This window comes from Phalangium opilio, unplaced genomic scaffold (genome assembly GCF_054372755.1).
Source record: "Phalangium opilio isolate 3A_F unplaced genomic scaffold, DU_Popi_V2 ptg000014l_1, whole genome shotgun sequence".
NCBI lineage: Eukaryota > Metazoa > Arthropoda > Arachnida > Opiliones > Phalangiidae > Phalangium > Phalangium opilio.
The window spans coordinates 278,171-297,663 of record NW_028324149.1 but is presented as its reverse complement, the minus strand read 5'-3'; the positions used below and the strand labels follow the sequence as shown (position 1 = coordinate 297,663).

General features: G+C 33.6%; 3 protein-coding genes across 4 annotated transcripts; 2 read left to right on the top strand and 1 right to left on the bottom strand.

Annotated features, from left to right (window-relative positions):
- The first annotated feature begins 4,082 nt into the window (after positions 1-4,082).
- LOC149704939 (replication protein A 14 kDa subunit-like) lies at positions 4,083-4,761 on the top strand. Its single transcript, XM_089865072.1, has 4 exons — positions 4,083-4,248; positions 4,343-4,417; positions 4,480-4,585; positions 4,646-4,761. Exons 1-4 carry the CDS (start codon positions 4,156-4,158, stop codon positions 4,702-4,704), a joined length of 333 nt encoding a protein of 110 aa, XP_089721198.1. The 5' UTR covers positions 4,083-4,155; the 3' UTR covers positions 4,705-4,761.
- mio (GATOR complex protein mio) lies at positions 4,723-11,709 on the bottom strand. The gene is made up of 21 exons (XM_089865069.1): positions 11,520-11,709; positions 11,288-11,373; positions 11,156-11,217; positions 11,016-11,095; positions 10,895-10,941; positions 10,533-10,591; positions 10,206-10,464; positions 9,937-10,129; positions 8,638-8,756; positions 8,449-8,567; positions 8,171-8,390; positions 7,329-7,548; positions 6,975-7,153; positions 6,733-6,908; positions 6,597-6,662; positions 6,271-6,524; positions 6,021-6,201; positions 5,195-5,318; positions 5,071-5,122; positions 4,960-5,013; positions 4,723-4,892 (listed from the first exon to the last, which is right to left on the bottom strand). Exons 1-21 carry the CDS (start codon positions 11,570-11,572, stop codon positions 4,799-4,801), a joined length of 2,697 nt encoding a protein of 898 aa, XP_089721195.1. The 5' UTR covers positions 11,573-11,709; the 3' UTR covers positions 4,723-4,798.
- Positions 11,710-11,728: 19 nt separating this feature from the next.
- On the top strand, positions 11,729-18,633 carry LOC149704937 (uncharacterized). 2 transcript variants are annotated; one of them, XM_089865070.1, is made up of 4 exons: positions 11,729-12,595; positions 12,679-12,822; positions 15,313-16,182; positions 16,250-18,633. In XM_089865070.1, the coding sequence occupies exons 3-4, from the start codon at positions 16,084-16,086 to the stop codon at positions 16,667-16,669; spliced, it is 519 nt and encodes a 172-aa protein (XP_089721196.1). In that variant the 5' UTR covers positions 11,729-12,595; positions 12,679-12,822; positions 15,313-16,083; the 3' UTR covers positions 16,670-18,633. The 2 variants fall into 2 exon arrangements, with proteins under 2 accessions (XP_089721196.1, XP_089721197.1); XM_089865071.1 differs by having other exon boundaries at positions 12,679-13,579; positions 13,611-16,182.
- The last annotated feature ends 860 nt before the right edge of the window (positions 18,634-19,493 follow it).

Genomic DNA, 19,493 nt, shown 5'->3' with positions numbered 1-19,493 from the left:
AACGCAAATTTTTGGCTAAAAACATAGATAACTATAAATAAACTAACAAATTAAAATTAAAACTACACTTATCTATCACTCAGAAGTACTTTTTTCCACATTGAAAGCGAGAGCCATTGAAATTTAAAGGTTGTACCTATAATAACCCTTTAATACCTATAATAAATTTTTGGTGAGGTTTTAACAATAGCCAATAGTTTCTCGCGCCATATAGACGGAAATCATTTCCTTCGCAAGACTACCAAATTTTTCTACGCTGATAAGACCGACCGATAAATATAAGTCGAAGGAAACGTCGCAGTGGACGGCAACCCTTTTCTTAAAACAGCTTCATTGCCCATTTTTCAGTTTCCTAACTTTTCCTAAGGTAGATATTTTAAAGGTATACTTAAAGGCAAAAATACAAGCGCGTCGGCAAAGCCAAACCCCTATTAAGTTTAAAAAAAATCAAACTCATATTGTAAAGTAATAAAACACTACTAAAACCAAGGTACACCGTTAATATCAACTTAATTAAGTATAATTAATGAGATATTAAAGCAAAAAACACGAATAACTTTTAATGAAACTAAATAATTCATAATATAATTACACGAGTTGTTCGTCCAACCAATTTTTTCATTTAAAACTTAAATAAATTTACATTATCATTGAAAAACATGGAAGGCGCGAATGTTCGGCAAAAGATAATTAGGGAAAAGTATTTATTGAAACTCATTTTATAAGCTAAAACAATACTGCGGAACCACATTTAAGTGTTAATTTCATATTCATTTGGCGTAATTAAAGAAGAATGAACCGAAAACAACCTTTTTCTGGTAAAATTCATGGATAACTTTTAGTTAGGGTAAAAGACTAAAATTATAACTACACGAGTAGTTCGTCTAATCTCAAATTGCCTATTTCACACTTAGCACTTCAATAAATTTACACTATCATCTAAATTCATGAAAAGGCGCGAAATTCCAAAATTCAGGTAGTTCGGCGAAAACTAAACTATACACTATAAATTAAACTAACACAATTGCGCTACACTACAACCTTAATTTTAGCTTTACTGAGCAAATTTAAGGTAAAATTCACCCTCAACGTCCATTTCCTGGCAAAAGAAAATATATACTGATGTTATTTTTATTAATTGAACGTTAGGTACGTAATCATTTTAGCACTGTTAAAGGTAACTCGATCATCGAGGGATAATCACTAACACTTTCTGTTATTCTATTAAGGGTTATAATACTTGTGTGTAATCAGTTTAGCATTGTTAAAGCTAAAACCTCGTTTTTAGAATGGCCTTACGGGTAATCATTTTTTGAAGCACCGTAGGAGCGAAGGCACTCGGCGTTGCCCGTCAGCCCGTGGGAACATTTTTTCTTACTTTTCACGCGGACATTATTATATGAAGAAGGGTTTTTAAGTTTTTAGCCGCCATTTAAAACGATGGCAACAAATCGAACCCAAAAGACCATTCAGCCCATCTATAGGTTAAAGGAAACCAATGTACTAAATATTTTTGAAATCGGTTGAAACGCGCAGACTTTGTTGCATGGAGAAAAGTTTTTACATTTCTGGGCGCCATTTTTTAAGATGGCGGCGGATTGGAAAAATATTTCTTACTACGCGCCTACTACTTACGAGTAACGTTCCTGCAAATTTTCAGCCTTCTGGGGCAAGCGGTTTTGGGCTGGGCGTTGATTATCAGTCAGTCAGGACTTTGATTTATATAGATATAGATATGGATTGCGGGTAATCATTTTAGCAGAGTTAAAAGTAGCCCATCGCTATTCACATAAATTTTATGTACGCCTGTTAAGTACGGTACGATGTGGCTACTATTATGAGCCCAGCCCATGGGCCATCTTGTTGTATTTTTGCCAAATGAATATGAAATTAACACTTAAATGTGGTTCCGCAGTATTGTTTTAGCTTATAAAATGAGTTTCAATAAATACTTTTCCCTAATTATCTTTTGCCGAACATTCGCGCCTTCCATGTTTTTCAATGATAATGTAAATTTATTTAAGTTTTAAATGAAAAAATTGGTTGGACGAACAACTCGTGTAATTATATTATGAATTATTTAGTTTCATTAAAAGTTATTCGTGTTTTTTGCTTTAATATCTCATTAATTATACTTAATTAAGTTGATATTAACGGTGTACCTTGGTTTTAGTAGTGTTTTATTACTTTACAATATGAGTTTGATTTTTTTTAAACTTAATAGGGGTTTGGCTTTGCCGACGCGCTTGTATTTTTGCCTTTAAGTATACCTTTAAAATATCTACCTTAGGAAAAGTTAGGAAACTGAAAAATGGGCAATGAAGCTGTTTTAAGAAAAGGGTTGCCGTCCACTGCGACGTTTCCTTCGACTTATATTTATCGGTCGGTCTTATCAGCGTGGAAAAATTTGGTAGTCTTGCGAAGGAAATGATTTCCGTCTATATGGCGCGAGAAACTATTGGCTATTGTTAAAACCTCACCAAAAATTTATTATAGGTATTAAAGGGTTATTATAGGTACAACCTTTAAATTTCAATGGCTCTCGCTTTCAATGTGGAAAAAAGTACTTCTGAGTGATAGATAAGTGTAGTTTTAATTTTAATTTGTTAGTTTATTTATAGTTATCTATGTTTTTAGCCAAAAATTTGCGTTAATTTCACGTTAATTATATACACGTAATTAAGATGAAATCAACGTTGTCTGTGGTTCGGCGGTGTTGATTAAGATTCAATAAATAATTCACAAAAAATTGCAATGTTTAGTGGAGTTTTTGCCGAACAATCCCTACTTTACCCCAAACTTTTGAATTTCACGCCTATTAATGTTTTTTAAAGATAATATAAATTAATTTAACAGTGAAATATGAAAAAAGGGGCTTTAACAACTTCTAGCTTAGGTTTAATCTTAATTATGTAGTTTTATTAAAAGTTATTTTAATTTTTGTCCCAAAAATGTACGTTTTTGGTCGAATTTCACTTTAATTATACTTAATTAAGTTGAAATTAACGTTGAATTGTGGTTCGGCAGAGTAGACTTAGTTTATAAATTGAGATTCAATAAAGAATTCATATTAATATCAATGTTTAATTGAAAATTCAATCCTTGCCGAAAAAACCCTATTTTACCCCAAACTTTTGAATTTTCTGAATATTAATGTATTATAAAGATAATATCAATTAATTTCAGTGTTAAATGGGAAAAAAGGGGATTTACCACCTTATAGCTTAGTTTTAATCTTAATTATGTAGTTTAATTAAAAGTTATTTTAATTTTTGTCCCAAAAATGTACGTTTTTGGTCGAATTTTACGTTAATTAAACTTAATTAAGTAAAATTAACGTTGGATTGTGGTCGGCCATAGTAGATTTATTTTATAAATTGAGATTCAATAAATAATTCACATTAATATCAATGTTTAATTGAAAATTCAATCCTTGCCGAAAAAACCCTATTTTACCCCAAACTTTTGAATTTCGCGCTTCTTCAAAGACTTGGCATATTTTTTCATTTCACGCCCATAATATTTTGCCGAAAAAACCCTATTTTACCCCAAACTTTGGAATTTCCTGAATATTAATGTATTATAGAGATAATATAATTTAATTTCAGTGTTAAATGGGAAAAAAGGGGATTTACCAGCTTATAGCTTAGTTTTAATCTTAATTATGTAGTTTAATTAAAAGTTATTTTAATTTTTGTCCCAAAAATGTACGTTTTTGGTCGAATTTTACGTTAATTAAACTTCTTTAAGTTGAAATTAATAGTCGTTGGGGCGAGAGAGGGTAGTTTAGTTAGTTTCTGAAATGGATTTGAATGATTGCTTGATTTAATTGCGACTTTTAGTGTGGGGGCCGTATTTTATATTTTACCCCACTCTTATGTGCCGAAAAGTGCCGAAACGGTCACTAATTTACCCGAAAAGCCGAAGGCGAAGCCAGAAGTCATTTAGGATGTTTTAGCAGACGACGCATGGGAGATTTCTACTATTTTAGAATTTGGGGTAATTCGGCAAAAGTTCGGCAAAAATAGTTTCGGGGTAAAATAGTGTTTGCCATTACGGGGTTGCCATTACGGAGTCGGACAGAGTAAAAGGCAACTTTGTTGAATAGTAATTTAAATTTGACGTTTAAGTTAAACAATTAATTAGTTTGTCAAAATGGTAAATGAAAGCGTAAAACGGCGCGTTTTGGGAAGTATGTTAAGTAAATATGAGGGCTGCAATGTCACCGTAATAGGAACTTTTCAGGAGGTAACAATTAAGCCTTGGCTACCTTTTATCTTTTTAATTTTTGTTTACACTTGGATTAAAATATACGACTACGTATTTACGTGTCTAATTTTAGGCGGAAGCGAATGGAAAAGCTTTCAAAATATTAACAACTGATCTTAAAACCATAACAATTAGGCTAGAAAACCCTGTAAGTCAATCACTTACCTTAATTTCTTGATTAAATCAATTAAAAATGATACATCATTACAGATTCAAGAATATATAGAGGGAATGCTTCAAATTCAAGGTGTTGTCTATAATGACACTACGATTTCTGCCTCAAAATATACTCCTTTACCCTCTTCAGAACCCATAAGTAATTAATTAGTTAAAGTCATTAAGTTAATTAATGACTAATCCCATAAATTAATTACAGATGAAAAACTGTATAATGAAGCCATCAACTTGATAGAAAAATATCCATCCCATTATTAAGAAATAAATTAAAAATAATTCATGTTTTTTGAAAATAAACAATTTAATTTTGTAAAATTCCAAGTCTTAATTATTAACTTATAAGTAATTACAATTAAACTCTTAATAAACACTTATTTATGGCGGAAGAAGAGTCCATGGTCATACATTTACAATTACAACCACTTACTGGACATTCCAAATTATCTCTGAATAAAATATCCATCATTAACTTAATTAAAATTAATTAACCTAATTATTAAACTTTATCTTTACCTAAACCAATTAATTATATGCGTAGCGTGTCCTCCGTGTCTGCAAGTTTGGCACCTATTTAAATTTAAATACAATTAAAATTAAATTAAAAACAAAATTACGATTATTTACCAAGTAAACCAATCACTAAATTTACTAAGTTTTTGATAAGTTGGTTGAATATCTAAAAATAATTTTTAAGAATTTTTAATTAATTTAATTTAATTTAATTAAAAATAATTAAAACTTAATTTACCTCTATCATTTTCAGTTTCACGCGCAATTTGTTGTCTAAAAGACATTCCAGACGGAGTTCCTAAGTTTGTTAGGCATAAGGCACATCTAGGTAGAGGTTTACGACATCCTGGACACGATTTGACCTATTTTTTAAGTTTTAACTGATTAATTAAAGAATTTGACCTATTTTTTAAGTTTTAACCGATTAATTAAAGAATTTGACCTATTTTTTAAGTTTTAACCGATTAATTAAAGAATTTGACCTATTTTTAAACTTTAAACGGATTAATTAAAGAATTTGACCTATTTTTAAACTTTAAACGGATTAATTAAAGAATTTGACCTATTTTTAAACTTTAAACGGATTAATTAAAGAATTTGACCTATTTTTAAACTTTAAACGGATTAATTAAAGAATTTGACCTATTTTTAAACTTTAAACGGATTAATTAAAGAATTTGACCTATTTTTAAACTTTAAACGGATTAATTAAAGAATTTGACCTATTTTTAAACTTTAAACAGATTAATTAAAGAATCTGACCCATTTTTTAAGTTTTAACTGATTAATTAAAGAATTTGACCTATTTTTTAAGTTTTAACTGATTAATTAAAGAATGACCTATTTTTAAGTTTTAACTGATTAATTAAAGAATGACCTATTTTTAAGTTTTAACTGATTAATTAAAGAATGACCTATTTTTAAGTTTTAACTGATTAATTAAAGAAATTGACCTATTTTTTAGAGTTTTAACTGATTAATTAAAGAATTTGACCTATTTTTAAACTTCAAACGGATTAATTAGAGAAACGTTTTAACTCGTTATTTAAATAAATTAACCATACCTTTCCTTTATGGGATGGTCCCAAATTAATCCTACCAAAGTTCCGACTTCCGGGTGTTTGACCCATCAATTGCTGCAAATGAGATGAAATTGATTTCCCGCAATAATTGCAACGAACGTAAACTTGTTGCGGTGGGAATAAAGTAGGATTGGCTCTGTACCATTGGCCATCAAAGATTCCTCTAAAAAAAAAAAAGGAAAAAATTGAATAAAACATTGTCAATGTAAAGATTGCGTGTAACGTAACGTACCTTTGTTCCCAAAGTTTCCAACTATCCAATAGTAATCTGTAACTACTGACCCACATATCAGATCTCTGATCTTGGCACAATGTTGAGCTACTACTTTGTAAAACGACTAGACTGGCGGTTTGAACGTCTCCAGTTCGATCAACGAAACTTTGAAGTAACGTTAAACCATCCTGAGTTAAACCCGTTAAAAGGATGCCATCTAGATCTCCCGTTTCAATCATTTTTCGCGTTAATTTATCCAAAAACTCCGCTAACTTAATTGTAACCAAAAACCCAATTATTAATAACGAGAAATTAATAATAAGTTAATTAAAACGCTCGCTTACTTTGGAATCATTAAGAAACATACAAGCGAAAGCGACGCGATCACGAACTTCTAAACCTTTTTCCGCCTATATAATTAATTTAGTAATTAATTAACTAAGATAGTTTGAAATTAAATTAAACCACCATTAAACGTACAAGGATTTCTTCGTAATTACTGCTAGAGTCGCTCGTTAAGAAAGCGAAAGTGGCCTTAAGGTAAGGATTAATTAGCTGCGTTTTTAAATTTCGACACATTTCGGTCCATAACGTCTGCCTTTCTTCGGTATAACCCGAAAGAGCCATTGCGACATAGTTTAAATTTGAATCCCCATCTAAAGGATTACGTAACTTTAATGTCACGTCTCGTTTTTTAAGTTTTTTTCTTTGTAAAAAAGTACCAGGTTTAACTAACGCTCCTTTCCCCAAAATTTGAATAGCTCTTCGCAGTTTTAAATTAAAAACCGCGATAGCAGCGGCTCTGGCGTATTCGTGATCCATTTCTAATCTTTCTAGTAAAATACTAAGAGTGTTTCCATCCATATCATTCCCCCAACTACACAACTGTAAAGCCCTTTCCCTGAAATTTATAGTTTCATTTGTTAAACGCTTAAAAGTTGAATTGAACGTCGTTAAGTTTCGAGTATCGATCCGGGTACTCACTCGTTAAGTTCGAGTATCGAACCGGGTACTCACTCGTTAAGTTCGACACTGAATAAAAAAACGGGACTCGCACACTACTGCATGAAACCTACCGATCTTCAGCCTTGTAAACTAGAACTTTAGGTGCCCCTAAACGTTCTAAACCCTGCCATGGTACAAGAACTTCCTCACTTTTCATCCACGTTGATGGAACTCCGAGATGTTGATTATCAGAGCAAATGATTGATCTGACACCTTCGTATTTGATGTCCCCATTTAAAGTTCGATTGCTAGCAACTTTAAGGCGACCTTCTTCTCTTAAACTTTTAACTAGTAATTAATGATCAAGGGAAACATTTGCCAGACGTTAAAAGTTTTTTTTACGTGGAAATAATGGCGGTAATTTAAGTTTTACGTGGAAATAATGGAGGTAATTGAAGTTTTACGTGGAAATAATGGCGGTTATTTAAATTTTACGTGGAAATAATGGCGGTAATTTAAGATTTACGTGGAAATAATGGCGGTAATTGAAGTTTTACGTGGAAATAATGGCGGTTATTTAAATTTTACGTGGAAATAATGGCGGTTATTTAAATTTTACGTGGAAATAATGGCGGTAATTTAAGATTTACGTGGAAATAATGGCGGTAATTGAAGTACGTGGAAATAATGGCGGTTATTTAAATTTTACGTTTAAATAGTCACGGTAATTTAAGTTTTACGTGGGAAAAATCGCGGTATTTTAAGTTTTACGAGAGAAAAATCACGGTAATTTAAGCTTTCTGTGGAAAAAACGCGGTTATTTAAGTTTCCTGTGGAAAAATAAGCGGTTATTTAAGTTTCCTGTGGGAAAATACGCGGTTATTTAAGTTTCCTGCGGATAAAACTGCAGTAATTTAAATATTCCGTGGTTAAAAGCCGGCGGTAGTAATATAAATACAGGCGTAAAGGATATTATCTAGCCACATCCATAAACGATGTAATTGAGCATCATCAGTTGTAACATCTCCATTATGCCATAATTGTTGCATTTTCTGTCCATATCCCATTTGAGCTCTGATTTTCATCTTAACAGAAATATCCTCTAACGTTTCAAAGAGTTTGTTGCGATTATCGATACATTGCAAGAGTTTTTTTCCATGAGTCCATAAAAGTTCAGATGTCGGAGCCCAATTCTAAATACATTAAATGATGACATTATTGACATTATGGATAGCTTAAATTACTTCTTACAATTGTAATTCTGTCAAAAACGGTATAATCATGAATGACATTATTAGGGGCGATTGTAAGCAGACGATTTTCTTGGAAAGGATGCCAAGATAATGATAGCAAAGGTTGATGATTATGAGCTATATAAAGTAAAATACGTCAAACAGTTTGGATGAAATAAAATCATTGAAATCTTTCATTTAATCCCACGTTTTATGGATCTTTCGACGACAGTCGGTTCAATATCATCACTATTTAATGGCGCTTGTTGAATATCAAATAATTTAAAGGTACAACTATCTTTGCTTAACGAACCCAAAAGATTGCTCCTGAAAATTAATTGAAAGTTCCGTAAAAAATTCAAAAAGTGGCTAAAATAGTACTCATAACGCCCAAATTTCGGGCGTAAATAGTACTCATAAGGCTCAAATTTCGGGCTTAAATAATACTCATAAGGCTCAAATTTCGGGCTAAAATAGTACTCATAAGGCCGAAATTTCGGGCGTAAATAGTACTCATAAGGCCGAAATTTCGGGCTGAAATAGTACTCATAAGGCTCAAATTTCGGGCGTAAATAGTACTCATAAGGCTCAAATTTCGGGCTAAAATAGTACTCATAAGGCCGAAATTTCGGGCTGAAATAGTACTCATAAGGTCGAAATTTCGGGCTAGAATAGTACTCATAGGGCCGAAATTTCGGGCTAGAATAGTACTCATAGGGCCGAAATTTCGGGCTAAAATAGTACTCATAAGGCCGAAATTTCGGGTTTAAATAGTACTCATAAGGCCGAAATTTCGGGCTTAAATAGTACTCATAAGGCCAAAATTTTGGGCTTAAATAGTAATCATAAGACCGAAATTTCGGGCTTAAATAGTACTCATAAGGCCGAAATTTCGGGCGTAAATAGTACTCATAAGGCCAAAATTTTGGGCTTAAATAGTAATCATAAGACCGAAATTTAGGGCTTAAATAGTACTCACAAGGCCGAAATTTCGGGTTTAAATAGTACTCACAAGGCCGAAATTTCGGGTTTAAATAGTACTCACAAGGCCGAAATTTCGGGTTTAAATAGTACTCATAAGGCCGAAATTTCGGGCGTAAATAGTACTCATAAGGCCGAAATTTTGGGCTTAAGTAGTACTCATTAGGCCCAAAAATGTTAGCCATGCAATTTTGGGCCTAAACAGATAGTAAATTAGAAGTTTGGAGACCAGCTATTTAGGCCTAAATTTTGGGCTTTAATAGCTACTAGTTGGCTATTTTAGAACAAATTTTTGGCCTATATAATACAGTATCTTAGGAATACTAATGAGTAATGAGGCCCAGAAATTAATAAACAAAAAAAAGGAATTATAATAAACTATTTAGGCCAAAATTTAGGCTTAAATAACTTACTAAATCATTACATTTACACTATTTAAGCCCAAAACTTGGGCCTTAATAGAAACATCACCAAAAATTAAATTTTCTTTTTATCATAAATTGTAAAGTTAAGCAATTAATTTAACCTTTTTGGACTCCAGGATATTTTAATTACTGGTTTTGATTCGTTAAGGGTGATCACTGGCTTCTCAAAGTTTCTAATATCCCAAATTGTCACTTGATGCTCAAAGAACGAAGCTAAACGATGCTCGAAAAAAGGATCAACACAAACTCCGTAAACAGACTTTGTATTTGTTGAATTTTGAGGTTTCGAGCAATCTTAATTTTCCAAAATGTCAATTAATATTATTTTCAATTTGTTAATTGTTATTTTTGAGTTTTATAATTATTTTACCTCTCAAATCAAATAATTTTAGATGTTTATTATTCATTCCACTAACAAGAGTTTTGGGTTGATTTGTAAACCATTGTATCGAGTTACAAGAGTCGGAAAAACCTAATTCAGTGTGGGTTTGATACGTTCCTCCATTTTCAACATAACCTAAGGAACTATGCCGCCTTTCGGGCGGTTCGTAAGGTTGAACTGGAGGTCGATTAACATCCCAGACTAATATAGCGTGATCTGATCTATTTTTATCAAGCCCAGAAACTAACTAGAAAAAATTACAATAATAATTTTATAATTTAAATTTAATTTAATTTAACATAAATTAATACTTACTAAGTTCGTTTCTTCAGGATTCCAAGCAACGCAATTACATTGTCTCGGATGTTTAGGGACTATGATGAAAAATTGTTTTGTTTATTTTTTATTGAAGTTAAAGTTGTATAATCAATTAGCCTTATTCCTGATCAGCGCCATCTACCCATAGCGGTGACTTTGAGAACTACTGTAAGCGGCAAGCCAATCAGATGTCGCTAAAATCTGGTGACGTCATTTTTGGTAAGACCGAGAGTGCCAGTCAGTGACGTCACCAGATTTTAGCGACACCTGATTGGCTTGCCGATTACAGTAGTTCTCAAAGTCGCCGCTATGGGTAGGTGGCGCTGATCAGGAATAAGACCGCTAATTAAATAACTCACCAAATTCTTTGCCAACAAGTTCTTGATTATCGGAAGAATGGCCAAAACTTGAATAGAAAGATTGATAAAATAATTAAATACTTTCGTTAATTTATAATTAAGTTTTAGCATTTAACTTTACCTGGTCAAAACGACCTTTCCATTGGCTTGTCCAATTGCCAATAGAAAAGGTATTTCAAGTTTAGGACACCATGAAACACACTAGAATTGTTAATATTACGTAACTTATCCACTTAAAAGGTTTAATTTTAGTTAACTTACTTTCATATACTGATTGTCAGTATTAACTGAGAGTAATACGGCTGATGTTTTGTCCGATGTCGCTAATGTTTTGATTAAGAAGGTTGTTTATGGAAGAACTAAGGTTAGTTACCGCGATGTTTATGTACTTACATATCCTCTGAGGAGTTTCTTTAAATTCCCTGGAATCACATTCTTCTATTTGATACAGTCGGAGATCAGAGCCAAATGTTATGAATCTATTAAAAGAATATGACAAGGGTTAGTTTAAGAAATAGTGAACATTAAAATCTGGAAATAAAGTTAGCAAAAACATATTAAACTCCAAGAAGTACTCGGTCTTTCACTAAGCCTTGGCCACAAAAGTTTCAATTTAAATAATTACTTGTCAGTTTCAATAGGAGACCATAAAACATCAATCTTTACACTGGTTGACATAATTTTAAAGTCAAAACTTGACAAATTAACCAGTGACTTATAATGAAACTTTATTTAACCATATATTTCTACTCTTATATTTGACAACAGTCACAACACAGCCTCTCAAGGACTGGAGTCACTGAGTCTGGAGAAGTGGGTGCAATCATGCAATTGGGGGAGTGACTTTTGAACAGCTGATTGTAAATTCAGTACTTTCAAGTCTCCAAGATAAAAAACCCAACCCCATCCTCCTTGTCCAAAACAAGCCTTTTAAAAAGTATTAGATTATACAGCCAGATTGTCTAGACCATAATTAATTAGTTTTACTTCAAGAAACCAAGGAACGTTTTCGCTGTAACGTTTGAAGCTAGCAGCGCACATGTCGGGGAAACGAACCTTGACCACTGTCATTACTGGAGGGAAGACTCGCATCTCTCGCGATTGAAGCATTTTAGGTGGAATTTCTGATAGCATTTTGACGTGTATTGCAACCCGATTATTCTTACAGGACACCCTCTTTATGGGGCGGCTAAACCTATAGCATCTTCTTTCTTCATTACTTTTTTTATTTTACTAATTTTCTAATTAAGAACAGGAATAATTAGGCCAAAAACAAACAAAGATTTTGGAATATGTTACACTTTTAATTTCAGAACTTTTATTTGATCTAGATCAACGTAAAACTGGGTCCTCTGTAAAAGAATTAAACTAATTCCTATGATTTCAGGTTTCGACCTTTTAGACAAACATGTTTATAGGGTGGTTTTTCCAGCTATGGGAATCTATAAACTCCAGTACCACTTTTTAAAAGTGGAGAAAAGTGTTTTGGGCTGTTTAGAAGACATTAGTAAATTATAATTAACTAAATTATTAATTATATTAGAAAATAGAAACAATAAAATTGAAACGCACGCTCCCGCCATATTTTGAAGTCTGCCTAACTTCAGCAGCGCCATCTAGCGGTCCTATTCATTCAAGGTTATTTTTGGGGTCGTTTTCCGTGAGAACTAGATGCTGCGATTTTCTGTCCGATGTTTGCTGGTAAATATTTTGATTTTATTTATATTTTAAGGGTTAATTTGGATTAAATACCAAAGTTTTATCGCTACCAATCGGTAATTAAGCGTTGCAAGTGGAAAATTTATGGTTTACCGTGCCAAAATACCTTTGTTAATTACGACCAAGGCTTAAGCCTTTGTCTTTGGGGGTGTTGCAGCGTTTGCTGGAAGCCATAGCCTCTTTCAGTACGGCTAAAGAGATCTTTCCAGGTAAATATTTTATTTATAAGGGTTAATATAGATTAAATACCAAAATTTTATCGCAACCGAATGGAAATGAAGCTTTACGGGTGTAAAAAGTATCGTTCAACGTGCAAAATAGGTTTGTTAATTAGGACCATTGTCTGTTTGAAGAAAACATAGCCTTAGTTGATTTTATATATTGGTTACCAAACATAATGGTAGTTATTTGGAACTCCATAGTTCTAAATAACTAATGCACTTTTGTTGCTTTGGTTATTGGCTGTATATTGCCCTTAACTGAAGCGAGTAGAAAACCTTTAACGGCAGAACTGTAGTTCTCTAAAATGTTTTCAATTAACAAATCTATTGGTGTAAATATGGGTGTCCAGGGCCGGATATAAGCACAGGACACATTGTCCAGTAACATTTTAAAATGTCCCATAATATTTTTAAAAACTAAGGGGTCACTGGCCAGTTTGACCAATAAATTTTCCCAAAGTTTTGATAGCTTAACCATGAACACCCGTTACTATCTTTGCACAATGTCCTATAAATTTTCTAGTCAAAGGAGTTAAGTAGGTTTTGTTCTCTGAGTACGTTATAGTCCTATTTGACCCCCAGCCAACCATACTAAAAACTTGGGATTAAGACAAACAGGGGTCGAGTAATTAAGCGAATTTTAACAAACATACCCCCCTCCATAGGAATAGCATTACACCCAGCTTTGGAGGTTCATAACTCTGGTTCTACTAGAGATATGAGGGTGTCCTTTGACTATGTTATGGTCTTATTTGCCCCCCCCCCATCCCACCCAGGGCTCGACGTAAGGCACTAGTCAAGGCATTTGACTACTAAAAAAAATGTCTTGACTACTAAAATAAATCGAAATCTGGGGGTTCACTAGTCAACTTGACTAGTAAAATAAATGTCCCAAATATTCGTAAACCATGCGTCTCACTAGTCAGTGACTACTAAAAAGAATTGGGATAGGGGGGCTCACTAGTCAGGCTGACTACTAAAAAAATATCCTTGTGTAGAGCCCTGATCCCACCATAATTACACCCAACTTTGAAGACTCATAACTGTGCTTCTACTAGAGATATGGGTGTGACCTTTGACTATGTTATGGTCCTATTTGCCCCCCCCCCATCATAATTACACCCAACTTTGAAAACTCATAACTGTGGTTCTTCTAGAGATATGAGGGTGTCCTTTGACTATGTTATGGTCCTATTTGCCCCCCCACCATAATTACACCCAACTTTGAAGGCTCATAACTGTGGTTCTTCTAGAGATATGAGGGTGTCTTTTGACTATGTTATGGTCCTATTTGCCCCCCCCCATAATTACACCCAACTTTGAAGACTCAAAACTGTGCTTCTACTAGAGATATGGGTGTGACCTTTGACTATGTTATGGTCCTATTTCCCCCCCCACCATAATTACACCCAACTTTGAAGGCTCATAACTGTGGTTCTTCTAGAGATATGAGGGTGTCCTTTGACTATGTTATGGTCCTATTTGCCCCCCCCCCATAATTACACCCAACTTTGAAGACTCATAACTGTGCTTCTACTAGAGATATGGGTGTGACCTTTGACTATGTTATGGTCCTATTTCCCCCCCCCCACCATAATTACACCCAACTTTGAAGGCTCATAACTGTGGTTCTACTAGAGATATGGGTGTGTCCTTTGACTGTGTTATGGTTTTATTTGCCCCCCCCAATCCCACCATAATTACACCCAACTTTGAAGGCTCATAAGTGTGGTTCTACTAGAGATACGCGGATTTTTGAACACACTAGTGGAGAAGGTCCTTTAAATTTTCTAGTCAAAGAAGGGGACACATATTCTATATTAAAGTTTTCTTATTTCCGGCCCTGTGGGTGTCAAGCCCATTTGTTTTCACCGTAACAGCACCATTTGTGTAGTTACAAGTTAGTCATATCGAAATGGATAGAATTTAGAAGTTTATTTTTGGGGAGTTTCGGTAAAATGGCGCACAGTATTCATGATTCACATTTATGTCGTACTTATTCAAAATATTTGAAATTAGTTTTATTAAATTTTTCTAATTCAATCTTTTAGTCGGTTTAAAAGTAATTCAATCTTTTAGTCGGTTTAAAAGTAATTCAATCTTTTAGTCGGTTTAAAAGTAATTCAATCTTTTAGTCGGTTTAAAAGTAATTCAATCTTTTAGTCGGTTTAAAAGTAATGCAATCTTTTAGTCGGTTTAAAAGTAATTCAATCTTTTAGTCGGTTTAAAAGTAATTCAATCTTTTAGTCGGTTTAAAAGTAATTCAATCTTTTAGTCGGTTTAAAAGTAATTCAAAGTGATTTTTTATTTGATAAATATTTCAAGATTGACCCTAAACCGTAATATTATTTATCTTTCTAGCTATGTTAAATGATTTATTTGAAAGTGGAATTAATGTTATTCAAAATGCTTGTGCCATTTAAGCCGATTTTAATTTTGTATTAGATTGTTTGAATTGAACAGATTTTATTTTTATAGCTATCATCTGTTTCCAAAGGAGAAATTTATGTTGGATTCTAGAATGAATTATTATTATTTGACAAAATTCACCCTATATTAATCGGGTCAATGAACCCATTACAGTTCCATTCTACACTTTGATTTTATCCGTTGAAACTGAATCTCACTAGGAAAACAATTTAGACATTTTAGGCTCTCAGTGAAGTAATTAAATCTTATTAATAGTAATTTTAGCAATATTAACAGGACAATTCCATTCTCAATTCAGGTCTACACTTTGATTTTATCCGTTTAAAGGGAATCTCATTAGCAAAAAAGACTATTTCGACAGCCTGTCATACATTGTTGGCAATTATTGGGGTATTTAGTTTATTATTTATTATATTTATTCTTAGAAGGGAAGCGCTTGCCTGTTGTTTTTAGGGATTTTGTTTTTGCGCCAGGACATAAATAAATTACTTGATTATGGAATAGGTGAAAACTGGTCCTAGCCCTCCCTTTTAAGAATAATGAACGTAATCAGGATTTTTAGGGTGAGATTCCCTTTGCGGTATTAAGGTATCTAGTTTATGATTTTAATTATAAATATTTTTAGGGGAAAAGCGTTTGGCAACTCGTTGAGGGACTTTTGTAGGATATAAATAAATTTTTGATTTATGTTTAAGGTAGAAGGTTGCTTATACGCTTTGTCCTTTAAAAGTAAACACGATTTTAAGCGGGTTTAAATCAAGGCTTAGGTTTTTATGGTATTATTTTACTTCCCCATACTAAGGTATTTAGTTTAATGTTATGCGTGTGCAATTTATGTCAAATAATAATAATTTGTCTTCTGCCCGAACATTTTACGTTACATCATGCAAAAATATTCAAGTGGATTTTCATATTAAGGTAATTTAATTTGAAGTTATGCATGTACAATTTTCTCCGAATAATAATAAGAATTTCTCTTGCGCAGGAACATTCTCTCGAGTGGAGGACTTATATCATCGAGTGGAGGACTTATATCATCGAGTGGAGGACTTATATCATCGAGTGGAGGACTTATATCATCGAGTGGAAGATTTATATCATCGAGTGGAAGATTTATATCATCGAGTGGAGGACTTATATGATCGAGTGGAGGACTTATATCATCGAGTGGAAGATTTATATCATCGAGTGGAAGATTTATATCATCGAGTGGAGGACTTATATCATCGAGTGGAGGACTTCAATCATCGAGTGGACTTTCATTGGAAATCCCATGCTAAGGACGAAGTTTCCTGGTTTAGGGGGCTCCACAGCGGGCCTTAGTTTAAATTTAATAATTCCCGAGTTGAACAGGGACTTGTTAAATTTAAATTGGGCTCGCAAGGCTTACGTGGGGGGTGGTTAAGTAAGTATAGCTTAAAGTTTCGTTATTAGACTCGGTTCAAAAAAATCAATCGATTTACTTATAACGTTTTTTTTACCTTTTTTATGCATTTTTTATTGTTTTTTTAATAAATTTTTTAATAAATTTTTCATAAAAAAAATTTTTTTTTGTAAAAAATTTCTTTTTTAATGTATTTTGTCACTTGTTTTTTAGTAAAAAGCTTAAAAAGGGGCCCAAAAATATCCCCCTAAGTCCAGAGGCAAAAAAATCGAAACCAAGTGTAGTATCTAAATTAATTCAAGAAAAGAAAGAACGAGGTTTAAGGCAAAATTTATTCAATAATAAACAAAAAAACCAAAGTGTATACAAAAATTTCGAACAAAAAAATATTAAAGAGTTCTGTAAGTTAAAGTTTGAACGCAAAAAAATAATAAGTAGTTACAAATAAAATTTGCAAGCAAAAAAATTAGGTTAAGTGGTTACATGAAAATATTGCAAGTAAAAAAGATGTATTTTGTCTCTTCTAGCTTCGATGATTTCCTCCATATCTTTAAGTCAGCGCTGAGAGAAAGAGCAAGTCCGGAAGACATGTAACGTGAATCCAACGAAGCGTGTCATCAGGAATGATACATAGCAAGTCCAGAAGACATCATGCAACGTGAATCCAACGAAGCGTGTCACAGGAATGATACGTAGCAAGTCCAGAACAGCGGAAGTCATCGGGAATGATAATTCTCGGAATGACAAGCAACGGAAAAATCCAAGAATATCAGCCGAATCTATAAATTAAAACATTAATAACGCATCTTAAACTATTGCCTATTTTAGGGCAGATCGAAATAATCTTAGATTTAAATAATTTAAGAAAATCGTGTCCTTAATTAAAAAACACGCTACAAAAACAGGCGACCAACTACCCCGAATTAAAGAAAGGCTTGATAACCGCGATTGCCACCTTAATTAAATACTCTCGCTAGCTAATTATTTCCCAAAATTGTATAGAAAATAGTTTTAAGAAAGCCGTCCCTTTATTTAAAATTAAATTATCTAACTTAATAATGAAAATAATTTAAAACATTCCCTAAACTAATTTCAGAAAATGTTCAATTCATTTATTTTAAATTACGCAGCTTAATAATGAAATTAATTTAAAATATACCCTAAATTAATTTTAGGAAAACTTTACATTTATTTAAACTAAATTGCTTGCCCCTTTTAATAGCATAATAATTTAAAATATCTTCTTAGCTAATTTTTAACCATTCCCATAGGTAGAACCCACAAATAAAATCTCTAGTTGAAATTGGACAAGGGTTAACATAGGCTTAGGGCAAACGTCCACGTGTCTTAAAACTATCTCTGCGGGCGGGACTTGATTTTCGAAAATCTGTCGCTTTATCTCTAAATTTATTAATGATAGCCCCTAAACTAATTTTAGTTAAACCCCTGCTATTTATTTATTTTAAACTATTCCCACAGATAGACCCCGTAAATAACTAGAGTTTAAATGTGACTAGGCTTAATTAGGCTTAGGGCACCGATCCTCGTGTTCGGCGGGACTTTATTTCCGAAAATCTGTCGCATTATCTCTAAATTTATTAATGATAGCCCCTAAACTAATTTTAGTTAAACCCCTGCTACTTATTTACCTTTAACTATACCCACAGATAGACCCCGTAAATAACTAGAGTTTAAACGTGACAACTATTAATTAGGCTTAGGGCAACGGTCCTCTTGTTCGGCGGGACTTGATTTCCGAAAATCTGTCGCGATATCTCTAAATTAATTACGTCCCCCGTTTAATATCTTTAAATTATAGCCCCTAAACCAATTATTAAGGGATTCTCTCTTGTCCAACATCTCGTTGTAAAATTTTATTTATGTTACTTGATTTTTAATAAATAAATAAAAATTACTAACATTTAACACTTCCTAATTAATTTAAATACTTGAAATAAAATAAATAATTTAAGGGGAGCTAGATGAGTTTGGATTATTGTAAAGGTTAGGCTTACGGACTGTTAAAGCACCACGAGGCGAAGCAATGGCCGCCAAGTAAGTTGAAGAGCGTTGAATTCAGCTGTCTTCCTCGGCAAAAACGATCAGGGAAATGGCGGAACGATCAAGAATCGACCTCAGAAGCGGGATCACGACCTCCTTGAACGGCTTCCAGGGAACGAGTGAACCGGCTGACCCGTAGTGATTAGCTGAGCGAGAAAGGTTTTTCCAAGCGACTTTCCTCGACCGCTTCCAGGCAACGAATGAACCGGCTCACGCGTAACTTCCAACTAAGTAAATTTCCAACGTCGGGGGGCGCTAAAAGCTCCTATGCGCGGACTCGGTTGCGCACTATCCCGGGCACGAAATCCAAATAGCTGAACACTGCTAGGCCTATATGAATGAACGCTAGGCCTATATGAATGAACGCTAGGCCTAACTGAATGGACAATCATTACCTTTTACCATTAACATCTGTCGTGACGTCACAAGTCAATTACCTCGGTGACGTCATATGTGACGTCATGACACGTCATCGGATATGAAGTCATGCATGTGACCGGATATGACGTCATGCCACGTCACCGGATAAAACGTCATGGCACGTCACCGGATATGACGTCATGCCACGTCACCGGATATGACGTCATGTCACGTCACCGGATATGGCGTCATGCTACGTCACCGGATATGACGTCATGCTACGTCACCGGGCATGACGTCATGTCACGTCACCGGATATGACGTCATGTTACGTCATCGGATATGACGTCATGCTACGTCACCGGATTTGACGTCATGCTACGTGACCGGACATGACGTCATGCTACGTGACCGGACATGACGT